Here is a 20,689-nt window from a genome sequence, read left to right as displayed (position 1 = left end):
ATTTAAAGTTGGTTGGCAACCATTGTCACTGAGCTATTCTGTTACGTTGTCGGGTTTTCTTTATTTTTTAAAATTTTCTGCACGTATTCAATTTATATGTAACATAGAAAATGGGACTTCAATGCCTCGGAATCCTTGCAAAATTCTGCTCTGTTTTTAAAGACATCATTCGATTGTAGGTTACCCGTATTTTGAGCTATAAAATGTGTAGCTATTAATTCAGGCACTTTATGCGACGGCCCTTTATTGTGGAGAGTCGGCTCGTCACTCGAATAATGTCACAGTGCGAGTAATTCGTTTTTGATGTCTGTCCTGTAATATATTTTGTGCTAATCAAAAAATATTGCTGCGTCCTATACGAGTGCTTCTATTGTGTTGCTGCTTGTCGCGCACTGCGGCGGACGACTGGCGAGATGCTCCTAATGGCTCGCTTTTGTACCGAGAAAATTGCTTCCAAACTTGAATATTTAACTAAGTTATTTCCTAAGAAGTTTATAAACCGTATGTTTTCTAGCCCCTACTAGACAAGCAATTACAAAAACTTTAACTGTAACAGTCCTATAAAGTTGTACTTAGAAGTATAACTTTAATCGCATTGCAAGTTTAGTGATAAATCAATTGGTGGCGGAAAAGTGTGTGAAGCCGGTGGCAGTATTTTGGTGGCGCGTACCCTCGCCCGCCGCCCGCCTTCCTCGACCCGCGTGCTATTTTCGCGCAGACGTAACGATTGCGCCCGTGGCGCCGCGGCGCGGTGGAAACTGGAATGTTTTGACAGGCCGCTAAAATGGCTGCGTGAACACGCGATCTACCACGCTTCCAAGTTAATATACGGCTTACGCTAAGTTATTACTTAACGCGCGCTTATCGAACTATGTTATAAGTGCTTGCTCGGTATCCGGTGAACCGTTCGTGAAAGAGATTTCAATGGCTCTACACCTCGAGACTGCGTTGCAGCGAAAGTTGAACTTCAAGATGACCACGGTAAGTGCATATCGTATCGATCGGTGGCCGCGTGGTCGGAACATATGGTGGCACCTACGGCGGCGTAGCGTGCAGCCTACGCGCTACGGAGAAGTCTTACAATCTGCCGTCTACCGTCGAACTTTACTGGGCAATAAAATCTGTACAGATTATTTGTTTATATCTTACTTTTCGCTCATCTAACAGGTTAATAAGAAAAATGTTACTCAACATGATACATTCTAGTAATAACAATATTGGAACTACTAAGGTATACAAAATAAATGTTTTGTTGATGTTCAACGTTAGGCAATAAATTTGTTAGTTTAAAGTGACCGTATAGGAGTTAGGCAGATGGAAACGTTTCGACGAGACGATTAAACTTTACGCCTCCACACACTTGAAAGGTATCCTAAGTTTCAAAGGACACGTAATTTATAATGTCGGGATTATTACAGATCTGTGACGATATACGTTTGAAGGTATTATAATTCGAATATAAATATGAATATGATCAATTTCTGGAGTTTGTGAGATTTAGAATAATATATTATTAAACGCTTTGACGGCTTCTATGTATTTGATTATTTCGGTGTTGTTATAATTTAACTGTCTTCATAGGTATAATTTCAGGTTCAGATAAGTTTCGATTAGGGTTTAAGTTTGTGTTATTGTTGAGTACCTTACTTGTTGCTGAGGTTGGCCACAGGTATGTACATGATTTAGTATTATCATAAACCTTTCCTTATATAATAATTGGTCGGTTGCCTCCAGACAGGCGGCACTTAGATATCCAACACTTAATTCTGAGCCATGGCGACTTGGCGAGTGCCGATTGTCTGGAAATGTACTTTATTGGTTTTTAAAATATATAGGTACTCGACTACTAGGCATCAAAATGTATCTACTACTATCTAGATGAGAGATGTATGTATATATATGTACCTAAAACTATACATTTTTAAATATATGTATACCTATATTTTTACTAAAAATAGGGAATGCCTTTGCCTAGCAGTGGAAATTCGGTAGATGTCGAAAGAGCATTTCTATTGCAGAAAAAATGTGTCCGTGCAATAATGAGAGCCTGGGTAACTGATAGCTGCCGACCACTATTTCAGAAATTAAAAATATTACCGCTGCCATGCATGTATATTAAAAAAGCATGTTTACTTATAAAAAACCGTCCAGATTTGTTTAAAATGAGATCTGAATTCTTCTCAAGCCAGAGAACTCAATACCAAAATCTACTTTATCAACCCCGGTGCAACTTGGATATATATAAGAGGAATGCGTACAATATGTGCATAGTTCTATACAACAATTTGCCCAACAGTATAAAACAACTAAACGCTATGGAATACAAGAAAAAACTAACTAGTTTTCTGTTAGAGCACTGTTTCTATAGCGTTAAGGAATATTTGGAATGTAATTTGCAGTAGTACATAAGAATTAATGGTTGAAAAATGTATTTATTTAAGTGTTCTTATTATTAATTAATCAATCAATTACTTATTATGAATTTTAATATTGGAATTTTAATCTATTAATTATACTATTAGATACCATTTTTTTTTTGAAAATTTGCATGTCGTTATGCGACTGAATACTGTACACCATATTTTAACAAAACAACATCTGTATTTTAGAATTAAGTATTCTTGCAAATAAAGAATCTTTATCTTTAACATGAAAGGCCCAAAATAATATTCATTATCTTGCCGTTATGGGGCAAATGTGTTTGAGCTACAGAAATGTGCTTATATAGATTCTGTTAATTTTATTTTGCACCGACTTAATTTGACAGGGGGAGTCCTTCAATGTTTGCACATTTTTCAATATACACTATACACGAACAAAAGCTAATGAGCAATAATAAGCAAAGTCTCGCAGGGTTTAAACGTTTACTTTACAATTGCAATTTAAGGTGAACGAAAATTTCGACGCACCAGACAATCCATTTAAAGTTAAGTAGGCAGGTACACTGGTACACACATTCCACTCTGCGTAACGGCAAGCAAAATAAAAATACTAATCTCCTTTATGTTGGTAGCTTATTCTCCGTTTAAACGCATTTTATTACTTATTGCTGTCCTAACTACAGCAACAAAAGGTGCTAGGTGTGTAAGGGGTTTCGTATGTTCGTGGTGCCCTTTTGTATTAGATGATTGTGTTAAATCATTTGCCTCTTTCCTGCCCGTACACGCAAGGTGAGCGCTCGAGTGAACCCGCTCGGAAGGGTCTACACCTTGTAGTGTATTCCTGCTTTAGAGCGGAGACTAGTCGAACATTTGGGCATGTCAAACTGTAACCTCTAAATTCTTAAAACTAATGTTCATCCAGAAAACGCTTGGTACTGGTTTTCCCGATAGTTCGACTAGTCTGCCCGCGCTATTGGCGATTGGAACATAATGCCCCATGTATTAAACGACGGTTGGCACAAGCTAGTGTGTTTGCAGCTTACAATTACTATCTGTGAAGTCGTCAATGGTATTATTAGGTGTAATGAGATTGGGTTTTGTTGCGCACTTACTGGTTTTATTTTACTGTTTACGAGGAAAGTCTAATTGTGACCAGTCCACGGAAATAAAGTGATGTTGTTTAACTACGGTTTACGGTTTCTAAGTTTTTTTTTTCTACTTTAAAGGACAGACACACATGGAAATTAATATAACGGTATGGAATTTTACTTTTGTATAGTTGCTGTTTTAAATTATACCTTATGTATTACATGGTTATTATTACACTGATGTGAATGCGCTCTCCGGAACGTCTCTCCAGTGTATGAGCGTAGCTGCACAAAATATGTGTGTGTAATGTGTATAGTGATTAGCGATGCCCCATGCACTCACACAACGGAGAGGCTTGTGAATTCGCATGTAATGTGAAGACCGCCTTAGTATTGCTTTTACTATATTACTAGCTGTTGCCCGCGACTTCGTACGCGTGGATTTGTATGTTGGTGGTTATATATTTTACATGAGCATAGAACATTATGCAGCAAAAGATATCAGTAGGGACGGTTTTCCCCCTTTTCACCACCTTGGGGGATGAATTATCAAAAACGCTAAAATCACTTTTCTACTCTTTTAACGATATACCTTTTTACGAAGTTTCTAATTTCTAGCTTAAAATTAAATTTGAACCCTATGCAAACTTTCAACCCCTTTAAGGGGTGAATTTTTAGAATCGCTGAAATTACTTTTCTTCTATGCTAATAATATACCTTTATACAAAGATTTAAGTCCTGCACTCCATAAAATGTTTGATATCCATACAAACTTAGGGGATGAATTTTCAAAAACGCTGAAATTAGTTTTCTTGTTTTTATAATATATCTTTTACCCAAGGTTCGAATTCATAGCTTAAAATAAAACTTGAACCCCATACAAACTTTTGACCCTCATTTCATCCCCTTAGGGGATGAATTTTGAAAAACCCCTTCTTAGTGGATACTAACGTTATAAAAACTACCTATTGTGAAAAATTCAACTCTCTAGGTCCAACGGTTTGGGCTGGGCGTTGATTTAAGTGAGTCAGTCAGTCAGTCGGGACTTTTACGTTTATATATATAGATATCTACTAATTCTTATCGTTATTTGCTCACAAATGCTGACGGTATTCGGACTTAACACATATAAAACCAGATAAAACGCGTCAAGAACGATAGATTTCCGTGCTGAAAACCGTTAAAGAGAAATATTAGCCCGTATAATAATTTATAGCTTTCTTTACTTACACATAAGCGCAACTGTAAAGTATATTGAGCATTCAATAGGTGTTCTCAACAAAAGGAACACACATAAATCACTCCTTACCTTTCCTTATGAAATGCCTCGGGATTGAAAAGAATCCATTTCATAACAGTTGTTCGGTAACCCACGCACTTTACACAATTCACGAATACTAACAAAAAAACACGCATTCACACGCCTTTCCTGTAGATACTATTATTTTATAATGCGTAGAACGTATATCATTGTATATGTAAATCTTGACATGTAATTTATATTACCAATAAAGTATGAGTATGAGTATGAGTATCATTGAAATAAGTAGTGATAATACTCGTATTCTATATATTTTTCAAAAGTTAATAAGGACATAAGGTGTAGAATAGAATAGAATATATTTTATTTGTAGTAATTGTACATCGTCATATTCAAAAATTATTTACAATTAGAAGAACAAAACGATTATGAAATTAATAATACATTTAGGTATATGCAAATTAATACGTTTCTTTGTATGTTAATTAGATTAAATATAATGAACTATGCTGAACATAATGTAATTTAAACATATTTTTATTAAATTAATTTATAAGGATTAAAATGTCATTAAACAATTACAAACAGATATATATATTAATTTATGGTTTCGACATATTTAGTAATTCGTCTAGTAATTCTTTCACCGAGTAGTAGGCTTTTCTTGTGCAAAACGTTTTGAGTTCACCTAAAAAACAATATTATTACGAGGGTCGTTACCGACGTAGGTACTTACACGTAACTAGGGTACGAATACGAATATAAAAACAATTCAAGTTAGACAAAACGATGGAACTTGTTTAACTTTACGTCGAATCGTACCACAGTGGTCCCAAATCTGAAAACATTTTAACACATGTCTTATCACATTTGTTATTAAGGAAAAAAGTAAAATACCTAGATTGTAAGAAAATAATAGCATTGGCACTATTAATTTCTTAATTAAATTGCGTCATCACACGTCATTGGGGCGGGTCACAAAAAATGGCCTTATCCATTTTGGATGTATTTGAGACCACTGTGCAACTTATTGTTTATTGTTGTTTATTATTTAAGTTGACAATTGTACCTTAACAGCTAGAGCCACAGCGGCACAAATTGGAAGACAGTAATACTTATACATTGGGTACAAAAGTATTTACATAACAATATTAATTATACTGTTAAAGTAATACACCAATCATCATCAAATAAAAGATTTAATACAATAAAAACAGACATAACTTGGGAAACTCCACTAGACGACGCCATTACGGCGATGGCTATCCGTTAAGTCCTTGCCGACCTATAGTGATTTGTCCATTCCCAATACCGATTGTTGAGCAGTACTCGCGAAAGCCTCATTATCGGTTATTAATACTTATATAATACTACTTACAGGCATCTCCCGCTCTATCACTTGAGACTTATTGTATAATAAATGACGTTTAGATCAACTTTACGAGCCAATAAATATTACCTATATGATTATCGGCCTTGTATGTACATACTGCCTACTTATTACAAGATTGCTTCTAACACATCGGAAAAACGAGTTCGATTGCGGAAACATGTTTTCCCCAATTCGTGCATGTCATTCCATATGAAACACGTGTTTTCCATAAACGACGCAAACAACATGTAAATGCGAGGTTTTTCGGAGTTTCGGTAGCAGCCAGCGCGAAAGCCGATTAGTTCGCTCGCGACTGCCTCTCGGCGACATCACAGTACTTAGCCACTTGTTTGTTGTTCTTAATGAGCACTGCTAGCCAACTTCGGCCTGTTTTCGCCTCAATTAAGACGGAAAACATGACCGGAGTGTCATTACCCACTCTGGTTTGCTATACTTGACTTAAAGCTTTCTGAAACGTCGGAGTGTTTCAGTTCACTTAAGTTAGTTCTGTTCAAGGATTTGACGAGTGCAATTTGTTTATTAGTTGCGCGCAGTTTGCCTTGATAGAGCACTAAGCCCCTTGTCACTTACATTTTGCTGAGTGTCTGGGCATTTGCTATTCGTTTTCGACAGCGCCAGGAAAATTCGGCGCATTCTGAAGGACAAATGATATTCTAAAGGCAATTACGTCAATATCTGATTAGTTTACTGACGCGACGTGTAAGAATATGTAGTAATAAACAAACCAAAACTTAATTTATCAAAATCTTACTTAATGGCAATAATATAATTTATAAATAACTTTGTAGTTTTATGTATGTCAGTAAGGTATATTGGATTGTTCGTCTTGTTGTGGACATGACCCCACACGACCTAAGAGTTATTATAATTCGTACTATTGGTGCCTACAACGAGGTTATCTTTCATTTGAAACGAGAACGAAGTCTTCCTAGCAATAGGACTCACAAACATGCTAAAAATTGACATGTTTTGTTGAATAAATTTGTTGATACAATGCGGTAAGAGGCGTTGACTTGTGTGGTTCATTCTTAACGAGGTCTTTGCCCGCTGTCCACGTGCAATAGCTTCCAACTTAACGGTAAATACTATTGGTACCACATTTCTTATAAAATATATATATATATATATACTACAAACACTAAATGCCAATACAAATTTGTTTTAACCACCCGTTTGCGGCGTGGTCGCCGAATGTATTAGGTAGTAAGGTTTGTTACGAGATATAATTAATTATCACTTTTACAGTTTTCCGTACATATAAGGTACCTAATTACTGCCCGCCTGCATCGTAACTAACCGAAGACGATGTACGCAGCATACAACGTCAGACAAAGAGAGAACACTGTTATGAAAAGCCCGAATCTTAGTAAGTAATGAGTTTTGAATACGATTAACCCGTAATGGAGAGAATTGGACCCAAGACGATCTTTATGTAGAAATGGCAAACCTCAACGTGGAGAAAGCGGACAGTGAATCGAATTACACTAAAGTTTACTTCTATTCGGTTTAGTTAACGATCATTGGATTAGGATCGTTCTGTCCTCCGAAACTTGCTAACGTTGATTTATGAGACGTTCTCTTAGCAGGTTTCTACTTTAACTGGTTGTTGTTTTAAAAGTTTTTAATAAACCTGTTGCACATCTCGGAAAAGGAACTAATTATCGTACTAAAACTAAGTTTGTTGGTATTTAATGAGATCACTAAATACTCGTACCAATAAACAAGTTAGCGATTAAGTGAAAATGCAAATTAGCAATTAAGCATATTATAATGCACATTTTAAACAATTGTATGATAAGTAATTGTTAACCATTATAACTTATTTCTATTTAAATTGTTTAAGTACAGATGACACCGATGTGTTGAGGTATGATATTTTTTTGTCTGTTTACTTCCAGAGAACTAACGATATTAATGAAACACGTCTGTTTGGTTCAGGTCTAAACTTTATATGTATGTGGGAGGCCTATCCTTAACATTTGAGAACTGAAGAGGTAACTTTTGTTCTGTATGTACCTATCTGAATTGCCGAAATATTAAGTTGTTTGTAATCATGAAGAAAAATGAACTATAAATCAATGTCAATTACACGTATAACTGTAGCACAACTTAGATACCTCTTTTATCTATAGATACTTTATGGTTAATATTAACTATCGATCATTCATAAATACGGTTGATATTTAAAAATATTACCAAGCGATTCACCTTACGGAAAATGTCACTCAACCGTAGATTTTTTTTAATTCAAACAAACGAGAATCGGCCCTTACTCTCGTTCGATATCAAATAACATGATTTGTCAAGAGTGAAGATTTGTCAAAATTGTTTGCAATTTACATTTCATTTCGAATAAATCGTGATAAGTGAATTTTTATCTTAGATAAGTGATCAAATCTTACTGTTTTATTTTTCAGATTTGTTTAAAATTTATAAAATATAACATTTTGATATAAGAAATTTGGTCTAGCAAATTTCTTATGTCAAAATTTTATTTATCTGTATGCTAGTCGCAATTTACGGTTTTAATAAGACACACTTTGACAGTTCGTATAATTACTATATACTTACGAGTCCTTAAGCTTCCGGAAATGAACATACCCTCCTGAAACCTAAATAGAAGCAGTTGTATCGTTTTTGATTTTGGAACCCTTGGTTACAAAGTAAAAGTTCAGAATAGGAAGCAATAATGTGAATCACAGCCAATTGAAGTGGAAGTAATCGGTCCTCGAAGGTGGCAACTACGTCACTTGACTCGTCGGAGAGGTTAACTCAGACTTCCTCCCACAGACTCTCTCAATATATCTCTTCAATTGTAATATAGCTTGAACACGCCAAATCTTAGGCACACGTTTTTGTATATAATTTTTGTCACGGGTGGTTCAATTTTTTTATTTAAATTAAAATCTTTATAGCATGAGGAACGTATGATACTCCAATAGTTGTCAATTCTATAATTCGTTTTCATGATAACGAGCTTTAAACAACGACGGAGTTCAAAATATTTATATCTCTACGGTTATATACACTCACTAGTATTTTTTGTCGCTATTGGCGACATGTACCCGTAGTGATCTAAATATTTTTAATTATGTTTCACAATAGTTTAATTTTAATGACGGAGTTAAATCACTGCACCAAATATAGCCTTGAAAAATTTGATTAAGCTAAAGAAAGTTATGGAAATGTTAATTTATCAAGAATCGATTAGTTTTTGTGTTTGAAATGTTGCGGAGACTTTAATTCTAAGTCTTACAAATATGTTATTAAATAAGCCATACATTATTATATACTTAATAAGTCAAATTGAAATAGGTACCTAATATTTATTTGTAATATCTGTTCTGATACAAATATGTTATTAAATAAGCCATACTTTATATATACTTAATAAGTCAAATTGAAATAGATACCTAATATTTATTTCTAATATCTGTTCTGATCTCAATTTAGTTTAACCAATGTTATATAGTTAAGTTTACGTGCTGACGCGATCGCTTGGACAGGTCTCCACGGAAGACCAGCGTCAAGATACCTGAAAGGTAACTTGACATCAAGCTGAGGGGAGACCTTTTCAGTGGCGTTTATGTTTTATATTAACAAAAGATTTGTATTACATTTAAGCAATACTGTAAGCGTCCTGAATAAATTTATTTTCTTTCTTTCTCTTTCTTTCTTTCTTTCTTTCTTTCTTTCTTTCTTTCTTTCTTTCTTTCTTTCTTTCTTTCTTTCTTTCTTTCTTTCTTTCTTTCTTTCTTTCTTTCTTTCTTTCTTTCTTTCTTTCTTTCTTTCTTTCTTTCTTTCTTCTTTCTAATGAATGGAAAGACAACCAGAAAGCAGAAAAACACGAGATTTGTTGGGGAAATGTAGTTGATAGTCTAGCATAGACCGTAATTTGGGACTAACCTGATGACGTGTTAGACTTTCTCCAGGGGCCCCTGTTCCTTCGATGATGAATGTAGCAACCTCATAGGCTGGAGTCGACAGACGATCTTCTATTTGTGCTGGACACTTGGTATGGTTTGATTTTGGGTTTTGAGCTCAAGCTTCGGAGCGAGCGATGCGACGGCGTTTTCGTGTTTTTTTTGATCGTTGTGTAGAGAGAGTATGGCAACACTCGAGTTTCGGTGTTGCGCGCTTTGAATAGCGTTCCGTTTTAGGCTTGTCCCGTTTTGGACTATGCTAGTTATTCGATTAAGTATTAACCGATTTAGAAATAAGAAAAGAAAAATACGTAGTATTTGTGCGTACATATAAAAGTACCGAACATGCCGCCGGCCATAAAATAATGCTTATTTTATTTAAGAACTATCATACAGAATACTATGCTAACTTAGGGCTAAGACATGTAATGCTATACCTAAGAGATGCCTATTCAACAGGCAGTGGGCAGACCTTAACTACAGGTCGCTTGGTAAGAGTATTACCGATGCGTACAGTTACGACTCTGGTAATACCGTCGGCGCCGGGATGCAGTTGATGCACGCGCGCGAGACGCCATTGTAGTGGTGGCAGTGTGTTGTCTATCAACACAACTACAGAACCCTCCCGAAGGGGTGTGTTATTATTGTCGTGGAACCATTTACCTCTTGGTTGTAGCTGGTGTAAATATTCTACGCTCCAGCGTTTCCAAAAATGTTGAACAGCTTGTTGAATAACCTGCCATCTAGCGAGGCGGTTTGGGTTGTCGTTAGACAAGTCAAATTCAGGTAAAGACGTTAATGGTTCCCCGATGAGGAAATGTCCAGGAGTAAGGGGTAATGGATCAGTAGGATCATTACTAAGTTGACAGAGAGGTCTTGAATTACAAACCGATTCAATTTGACAGATCAAAGTATTAAATTCGTCCTGAGTCAGTTTTAGTGTACCTATGACACGATGTAAGTGTCGTTTCAGACTACCTACGGCTCGTTCGACGAGACCGGCAAAATGCGAAGCATACGGAGGATTAAACTGCCAGGTGATTTGCATGTTTGTCAGCTGGTTGTTTATAGCAGTCTGATTTGACTCGTTTCGCAGAAACGTGTAAAGTTCGGAAAGGTACCTGTCACAACCTACAAAGTTCCGTCCACAATCGGAACGGATTGTTTTGCAATACCCGCGTCGGGATATGAACCTACGCAATGCGTTCAGAAAAGATTCGGTTGAGAGATCGGGAACTAATTCCAAATGGATTGCTTTCGTTGATTGGCAAACGAACACGCATACGTATGATTTATAAACTTTCGCGTTACGAAGTTTACTTGATTTAAGAAAGAAGTGTCCCGCAAAATCAACGGACGTATTTAAGAAGGGACGAAGTGATCGAACCCTAGTAGTAGGTAACTGAGCCATCGATGGCTGTGGTGCGACAGGTCGTGCACGAACACAAGATACGCAGCGTCGTGTGCGCATACGCACAGCGTCGCGAGCACACAGGATCCAGTAGGTCTGTGCGAGGGCAAACTGCAAAGTTTGAGGTCCCACATGTAAATGTGTTTTATGATAAAAATCAATGAGAAGATTCGTGAAATGGTGTTTCTTGGGTAACAGAATCTGATGCTTGGCATCATACGGTACGTTGGCCCGATTTATTCTGCCGCCGACCCTGAGGAGTCCGGCATCGTCCAAGAAAGGTTTCAGTTTCTGAAGACGTTTTGTACATCTGTCGTTGTCCTTAAGACGCGAGATGTCTTCAGAAAAGCATTCACTTTGGACAAGTGATATAATTCGACTGAGAGCTTGTTTTGTCTCAGGAACTGTGACATGTTTAGTCGTAGGACTATTGGCTTTACGACATTTATTTATGAATCGTAACATATACGAAATGACGCGTAGCATCTTTGGAAGCGATGAGAATCGCTCAATGAACTCTAAGCTCTTAGGTTCATTGGTTTGTGTGAGAAGAACATGCTTGCGACGTTCTTCGTCGGTGTGGCATACGACGTTAGTCTTGGGCCACTCAGACTCATTTTTACTGAGCCAAGCAGGTCCCGTGAACCATAGTTGATGGTTCAACTGAGATGGGAGAACACCACGAGACGCGGGGTCTGCGGGGTTGTCTGCGGATTGAACGTGGTTCCAATGAGAGGCAGGCACGTTGCTTGTTGTCTCCGCGATGCGGTTAGATACGTATGTCCGCCACTTGTCTGGAGACGAACGTAACCAGGCAAGAGTTATCGTGGAATCGGACCAAGCGTAGACTTGGTCGAAAGACAATCTACTGCTGTAAGCAGTGAGGACCTTTTTTATCAATTTTGACAATAGATGAGCACCGCATAGCTCCAATCGAGGGGTAGTAAGCCGTTTCAAAGGCGCAATTTTTGTTTTACCTATGAGAAGGTGGGTGCTGATGGCACCGTTCGAGTCAACGACACGAATGTAGACGCAGGCGGCGTACGCCTTTTCAGATGCGTCTGAAAAGCCATGAAGTGACACTTGATGTGTGCTAGAAAGCACGTGACGAGGTAACGCAATGTCTTGTAGTAGCGGCAGTTCGTCGATGAACCGAAACCACAAGTCACATATACCCTGAGGAGGGGCAGCATCCCAACCTGAGCCTGATACCCATAAAAGTTGGATTAAATGCTTCACGAATACGGTCACTGGACTTAGAAATCCGAGGGGATCGTAAATCTTAGCGATTTCTGCCAACATTATACGTTTCGTACATTTGCGTGAGTTAGCCACTCCATCCGTTTGATAGGAAAAGACGTCAGATTTAGGGTTCCACTTAAGCCCTAAGACTTTTACAGAAGCGTCAGTGTCAAGTGCTGACAAAATGAGAGCGTCATCATGAATGGAAGCGTCATCGCTTAAATGCGATAAAAACTCAGAACTGTTACTGGTCCATTTGCGGAGTTCGAAGGTTCCTGCTTTACAAATGGAAGTTAGTTGATGCTGAAGAGTGATAGCATCTTCAACCGTATCAACTCCAGTAACGACATCATCAACGAATACTTCGTTAAGGAGTACTTGCGAGGCAAGTGGGAAGTTAGCAGCTTCATCAATTGCTAATTGACGAAGTGTTCGCAAAGCTAAGAAAGGCGCGGAAGCGACGCCAAATGTGACAGAGCACATACGATATTCCTTTACGGGATCATGGGGAGAGAATCTCCAAAGAATCCGATGGAAGTCACGGTGTTCTTTACAAAGACCGATGTAGCGATACATCATTTTGAGGTCTGCCGTAAAGACTATTTTATGAAGTCTGTACTTCAGTAAAATATCAGAAATGTCTTGCTGCAATTTCTGACCAGTGAGAAGATTATCGTTAAGAGAACGACCTGATGTAGTCTTGCATGAAGCGTCATACACAATACGATACTTCGTACTCTTCGCAGTAATCGTAGTGGATGTGGAACTCTTCACCACGACGTGGTGAGGTAGATAGTAGGGGGGAGTGCCAGGACTCGCTGAGTCAGTGACTGGCTCCATATGTCCCAAGTCTAAGTATTCTTGGATACATTTATTATAGTTCTCACGCAAGGCAGGGTCGCGAGACAGGCGTGCCTCTAGTTTAGTTAAGCGTGAGAGAGCTATAGCACGAGACTCGCCCAAGGGCGGAGCATTCTCCTTGAAGGGTAGGGAAACTGTATATTTCCCATTTGCATCTCGTGTGTGAGTATCGACGAAGATCGACTCACAGCGTAATTCATCTTTTGTAAGATGTGGATGTTCTGGTATGGATTCCAACTCCCAGAACCTTTGAAGTTTCATGTCAAGTTGGCAAGTACTCAAGTTGACACTTAATCGTTTCATACTTTCATATGAAATTGGACCACCTATCAGATAACCAAAAATGCTGTTAATGGCCACGGGTGTGCCCGGTGGACCCTTGATATTATCCAGTAGCAGTATGCTATCAAGATAATCAGATCCCAGTATCAGTTCAACAGGCCGCGTTGAGCGCAGTTCTGGGTCCGCTAGATCAAGATTTTGAAGGTGTTGAAACTTATGAATATTCCCAATTGATTTAGGAATATAAGCAGTGTAGCTTGTCAAGTCAGCTAAGATATAAGCTTCGATGTGAAGCTTCGGCTCGGGTTTGTTGTGAGGTGTGACCTCGCACAACACGTAACCACGTGGCTGGACTGCGCCACCAATACCGGTGAGAGTGGTGCCCGTGGGAGCGGAGTACCGCGGCAGGCCGAGACGTTGGACGCACGACTCAGAAATGAGCGTGGTCTGCGCACCTTGATCCACAAGGGTGCGAACGGACCGCGGCGTGTAAGGCCCCTGGTTCAAGGGTCGTAAATTTACAAGCGCAGTCGTGAGTAAGACCGTACAGTTCTTACTAGAAGGATGCCCCGTAGCTCCATGTAATGGAGTGGGCGAGGAGGTTTCCGCTACTGAGCGCAACTCAGGGGAAGAAGAAGACTCCGTAGTCAGTAAGACGGTTGGAGTAGGCGCATCTTCATGCAATGAAGAATGGTGCCTTTGAGTGCAGACGCGGCAAGTATGGCGCGACTTGCAATCTTTTAGTTCGTGGCCAATGAATAAACAATTGGTACAAAGTTTATTTTGTTCCACGAAATGTTTTCGTTCTTTTAGAGCGAGCGCATTAAACTTCTCACATTTATATAAAGGATGAGAATTGTCCTTACAATACGCGCATTTAAATTTATTTAAATAATCCACCGCAGTTGTAGCATGGACGCTCATAGTACGCGAGTTACGCGCAAACGAAGAGTTATTATTGCGCGGTGCATTATATTGCACATCGGAGTGCGCGCGAGTAAGCGACATCGCACGTTTTCCCGCCATAGCATGGCGCGATGACGTCACCGCAGCTGGGCGGGCCGAGCCGGCCGCTCCGCCAGCCGCAGCGAGCGCGGGCGCCGCGCGCTGCGCAGGCCCCGCGGAAGTACCTAAAGTACGCGCGGACGCGGTCATCACTTCAGATGCCGCTAATTCCTTATCGAGGAAATCGAGTAATTCGGTCACGTCAGGAATTTCACATGAAGTTTTTAATGATAATTCGAAACGCCTACGAATATTAGGTGTAATTTTGCGTAGCAAAATATTTAAAAGTACGAAACTCCAGTCGTCAACTGGTAAACCTAATGATTTCAAAGCAGTAATATTCTCGTGATAACAATTCATCAGGTTGCGTAAACTTGATTCAACATTTTTCTCATTAACTGATTCACAGTCATAAATGTTGTCAAAATGTTTTGTTGAAATAATTCGTTTATTTTCATAACGCGAAATTAATACCTGCAAGGCATTTTCGTAATTAGCATCCGTAACAGGAATAGATTTGATAAGATTATACGGTTCATCTTTTAAAAACAATAACAAATACCGGAAGCGTTCGACATTTGTTAAGGTGACGTTGTCATGTACAAGTGATTTAAATAAATCGTAGAAAGCATTCCATTCAGTTAGAACACCTGTGAATGTTTGAAGCGATAAGCGCGGTAAGCGAATATGCGATTGATTTGATTGCTGAGCGCAGCAACTCGCATGTGATACCCCATTAAGTCCGCCGCAGACGGACGTAATGCTTTGTTTACGCTCCTCCTTAAGCGTGTCCAAGGCAACTTGGACCTTAAAGTATAAAGAATCGAATTGATTTCTCACAGCTAAATTATCATCGCGGTTGAATGACTCATTCTTTGCCGATAATTTCTCAATTTTCGCTTGAACTTGGAAAAATGATTTTTTGATTGAAGCTAATTCCTTAACTCGAACTCGAAACTCTGCTATATTATTAGAACAGTCTACAATTTTTTGAATATTGTTAATTGCTACATCACGTTCGAATGTCAATTGTTCAATCTCCATAGCGGTCATTTTATAAGAACTTTAGTTAATTTACTGTGGAAAATAATAATATTATCACGAGATAAGAGATGACTAAACTTGTGAATATATTTGAACAATGTATGTATGTATAGTGTATACGTTATGTTAAGTTTTTAAGATCTCTAAAATGGCTAGGTACTAGCAAAAATGTTAGTTAGTTAATAAAATAGTTATATAATCTGTCGCAAATTAAAAGTAAGTTGCAATTAAACATGCAATGTTAATTACAAAGATAATATTTCCCGTCGGTAGAACCCGAGCTAAAGAAATCTGAACTCTGTGCCGTACGCAATACGGGCGACAGTTTATTCGATACTGTAATTATGACAGCAAACGATAACTTGGTTTTGGTATGTTATACCTGAACCTTAAATTTACACTTCAGTACGTAAATACTAAATGTAATGTAATGTACGTTGTACAAAATAAAGAAATGAGTTGCGACAAACTATATTTAGACCTAGAAGTATGTACTAGGCAAGTGACTCGAGCGCCGCTGTAGGTATATCTACCGCCCGGTTCCGAAAATTATAAATGAATATAATTTTGCTAAAAGTGCTCAAAACCATATGAAACTATATATAATTAGAATGATCTCGTTGAGATCTAACTGTACGTATCGGTAATTTTAAGAAATATTGCACGACGTTGTCGGAAACTCGATATTTGTAATTGTAAGCGGAGGTAGGTTCTCGCTAACTTACGAACAAAGAAAAGGGAATTTAGTTGCAATAACTATTGTACAGCACAAATAATACGCATAAATCGATACCAGATAGTGGAATCCGGCTCGAAACACAAGTATGTTGGGGAAATGTAGTTGATAGTCTAGCATAGACCGTAATTTGGGACTAACCTGATGACGTGTTAGACTTTCTCCAGGGGCCCCTGTTCCTTCGATGATGAATGTAGCAACCTCATAGGCTGGAGTCGACAGACGATCTTCTATTTGTGCTGGACACTTGGTATGGTTTGATTTTGGGTTTTGAGCTCAAGCTTCGGAGCGAGCGATGCGACGGCGTTTTCGTGTTTTTTTTGATCGTTGTGTAGAGAGAGTATGGCAACACTCGAGTTTCGGTGTTGCGCGCTTTGAATAGCGTTCCGTTTTAGGCTTGTCCCGTTTTGGACTATGCTAGTTATTCGATTAAGTATTAACCGATTTAGAAATAAGAAAAGAAAAATACGTAGTATTTGTGCGTACATATAAAAGTACCGAACAAGATTGAAATGGGAAAAAAAATAGAAACTAGGAAACATACAGATACATATATTTGTATGAGTTGCTAATACATTCCAGAAGATTGCAAGATAAAAATAATGTTAAGTATCCCTATTATTAATTGGTTTATTCAAGCTACTTGTGATTGCATCGTCACCGTCAATCGTAACCGTAATTGATTCGCATAACGCAGCGTACTACGTAGGCGAACAACACGCGTAAGCGTGTTCGCGTAAGGGACATTGACCATAGAAATATATGCAAGAAACATTTGTGAAACTGACCTAAACCTATTTTTAAGAAGTCACACACACACAACACAGTCACACACACACACAGTTAATATATTAGTAGCATTCATCGTGTTGTCACTACACTATAATAGTGATGAAGGGGTATTAACACGATAGACATGCTGACAATGCCCAAAGGGTGCTTTTTTCGGATGGTTTTAAATTAAGGCGGATTCATATCAAGGAGTATTTGAAAAATACACCTGTTAAAGTTTTATTGTCAAGTAATCCGTACATATAACTGTGGCGTGAACTACTTAAGCACGGTAATTATATCGTGCAAAGTGCCTGTGTCCTGGTCATCACAAAGCATGTCAAATCCTGAGGCTGAAATGAAATACTAGTATATTAGCATGATACCGATACCGCAAAATCAGTTGAATTTACCTCATTTTATACCACAACACAATACTTTTATTCCAAGAACTTATATTCAATTGGGAATTAAATGATTTTTAAAACTGATCTGCAAAAAAAAAAATGCCATTAAATCATTTGGGCAGTATACAAATATGTTGCCGGCAATAAATAAAAATCGAGCTGCAACTCTTGTTCAGCAAATAATTCACAAACGGTCAACATTATATATCCATCTGCTTAATAAAATTTAAAAATTCGTTGGCAGTTTAATTGAGACGTATGCATATTAAACAAATGGTAATCTGATATAATAAGATGGTTTGGGTTTGATTTGAAAAATCGGCAGGGTTGCAGGCGGAGCGGAATCGTGCGCGTGCATTTCATTCGATGATTATTAGCAGTCACATTGCGGTGTTCTAACGTATTTGTTGGTGATATTAATCCGTTTTGGTACTTTGAGAGTATTATAGGTGTAAAAAGGAAGATATTAGCTACTAGAAAAGTGGGTTAGGTTAGGTTAGAACTGTGACCTTCACAGAATACAACTGCTACTAGAAAAGTGGGTTAGGTTAGGTTAGAACTGTCACATTTACAGAAAAAAACTGCTACTAGAAAAGTGGGTTAGGTTAGGTTAGAATTAGAACTGCGCCCTTAACGGAAACCAACTGCTACTAGAAAAGTAGGTTAGGTTAGAACTAGTTTTTGCGGATCGGTTAAATTGTAATCCAAAACCTTAAGTTGCTGATCAAATACACATTTTGGCTGACCAAATATATATTTTTGTTCATCAAAATAGGAATATTTTGCAGATCGATTAAATAACACCCTATTAAATTTACTTACATTACATGTTGCAGTCGTAATAGAAGTTCCAGACAAAACCCCTTACAATTATGTCTGTAGACTCAGATACATATTTACAAACTTTTCAACATTTAACCGGTTTGTTTAGTTTTATCAATGTTTCGAAAAAGTTAAATACAATAATTATAAGTAGGTACCTACATTACATAGGTATAAACGTGTTATCTATGGAATAAATCACTGAATGCTTGTTACTAATTTTGTTTCAATAAGTCAAACAGCATAAAAAAACGCCTTGTCATAAGGATTTTGTAATGAATAGAAATCGAGGCATTCTTTAAAATGTTGGCTGCAATTTATTCCCCTTTAAATTTCTTGGCTTGTTTAATTAAAAAAGGGAAATAATTAATGAACACTGCTAATTGCGAGTACTCAGAAGTGAAATATTACTATTAATTTTATTTTAGGACCTTAAATGCTCATAAATGAGTAAGGGCAAGATTGCGTTTTGACACGAAAGGTGCAAGCACTTAACGCTCGGCTGCACACGATGCAATGTCGATCACTTTATTGAAACGAAGTCTTTCAGATTTCTACTTTTATGCATTTTCATTTATTAATAAACTGTCGTTCTTATATTTTTTACAAGTTCTTGCAACGATATTTAATTGTTTTATGCCAAATAGCGATGGTTAACGATAATAGGCATTGGTGTCTAACTAAGTAGTTATGAATGTAGCTTTTTGTTGTAAAACAGATAAAAACGGACTGTCGGATGTCTTTACATTAAAGGACTAAAAGTCCGTTTACCCCCCGCCTACCTATTTTATATACGTATGTACAGCTTCTATACAAAAAAACGTTAGAAATTGTGATATCATTTAAGCTGTATTAATAGGCTAATGTATGCGCAGTCTTATTAGTGCGCATTCCATGTAGTAGCCAAGTACTATCGTAATAATGTGACATGAGTTACGTTAATGCATTTCTATTGATTATTGGGCCACTATTAAGTCTGAAAGTACATGCCAAAAACGTACGTATTTAATTTGTGTATAAATAGCGATGTAAAGCCGATCGCGGCCGGCTATTGAACTGAGGCGCCACGGGAGGTGCGTTCGTAAATTGATTGTTACGATAGTTCAGGATACTTTTAACAATATGCAACTCAACTTTTCCTATTTGATAAAACCTTTTTAAGTACATTCTATGATTTTAGATTACATGCGCTAATCGATTGTGCTAATCTAAAACGGCGTATACTACTAAACAAATTAAACGAATCATAAAGGGTCCATATTTATTAGTGAATGTGATATGTATTTCTTGGATTATGATAACATCAGACACTACGACACTAAGTACAATATACTCGTATGTACAGAACCACTACGTATACGTTTAGTTTACGTACCTATGTATCGTTCGTGTACGATGGAAGGAAGGTTTGCTGATGCGAATATTTTCCCTTCAGTTTAAAACTAAAATCATATCCATACATATATTTACATTAATTTGAATATTGATAAGGTTATGTACTTGCAGTGGCCCTCGGACCACTCACTGCGCTCCTGATAACATTCCATTCTTTTAATTTATGCCCAAGAGGCGACAGCTCTGACGCGCCTGTTTCCGCTAAGATTAGGGCGGCGACTGACGGCTGGGGCATCAATTTGTTATTTTGAGACTGGCAGAGTTTAATATGTCAAGTTTTCGTTTAAAGTCTAAGATAAATGTCGTGAAACGAGCATTAGAACAGTTTAATGGTACACTTTGTTTATTTTACTTGCTTCTTGGCCCATTTGGTGCATACGTAGCGTTGTAAATTTTACAATACGAGTACAAGTTAGTGAAATTCAATCTACCCGTGGTTTTGCAGTACTGGACATTTTAGAATAGAATAGAACATTTTTATTCAACATCACATGAAATGGCAGAGTTAACAGATAGCGTAGTACATTTTGCAGTTTATACCTTTTAAAAGTACCTACCCAGGCTACCCACAACGGTATGACTGCTTATCGAAAGCCTTGCATGGTAAGCGATGAGATCTCCAGATTAAATCACGTAATACCTTTGTCACGTAACGTCTGTATCGTGC

The 20,689-nt window shown here is 37.7% G+C and overlaps 1 protein-coding gene across 4 annotated transcripts in view; it reads left to right on the top strand.

The window, feature by feature from the left end:
* The first annotated feature begins 732 nt into the window (after positions 1-732).
* Positions 733-20,689, top strand: part of LOC134746085 (protein alan shepard) — a 262,336-nt gene continuing 242,379 nt past the window's right edge. For 2 of the 4 annotated variants that reach the window (XM_063680325.1, XM_063680326.1), the window contains exon 1: positions 756-981. In XM_063680325.1, the coding sequence (XP_063536395.1) occupies positions 925-981 (57 nt within the window). In that variant the 5' untranslated portion in view covers positions 756-924. Of the gene's footprint in view, positions 982-20,689 lie in introns of all 4 variants that reach the window. The other 2 variants (XM_063680323.1, XM_063680324.1) reach the window with 2 other exon arrangements.

Source organism: Cydia strobilella, chromosome 12, assembly GCF_947568885.1.
Source record: "Cydia strobilella chromosome 12, ilCydStro3.1, whole genome shotgun sequence".
NCBI lineage: Eukaryota > Metazoa > Arthropoda > Insecta > Lepidoptera > Tortricidae > Cydia > Cydia strobilella.
This window is presented reverse-complemented; position numbering and strand designations above follow the sequence as displayed.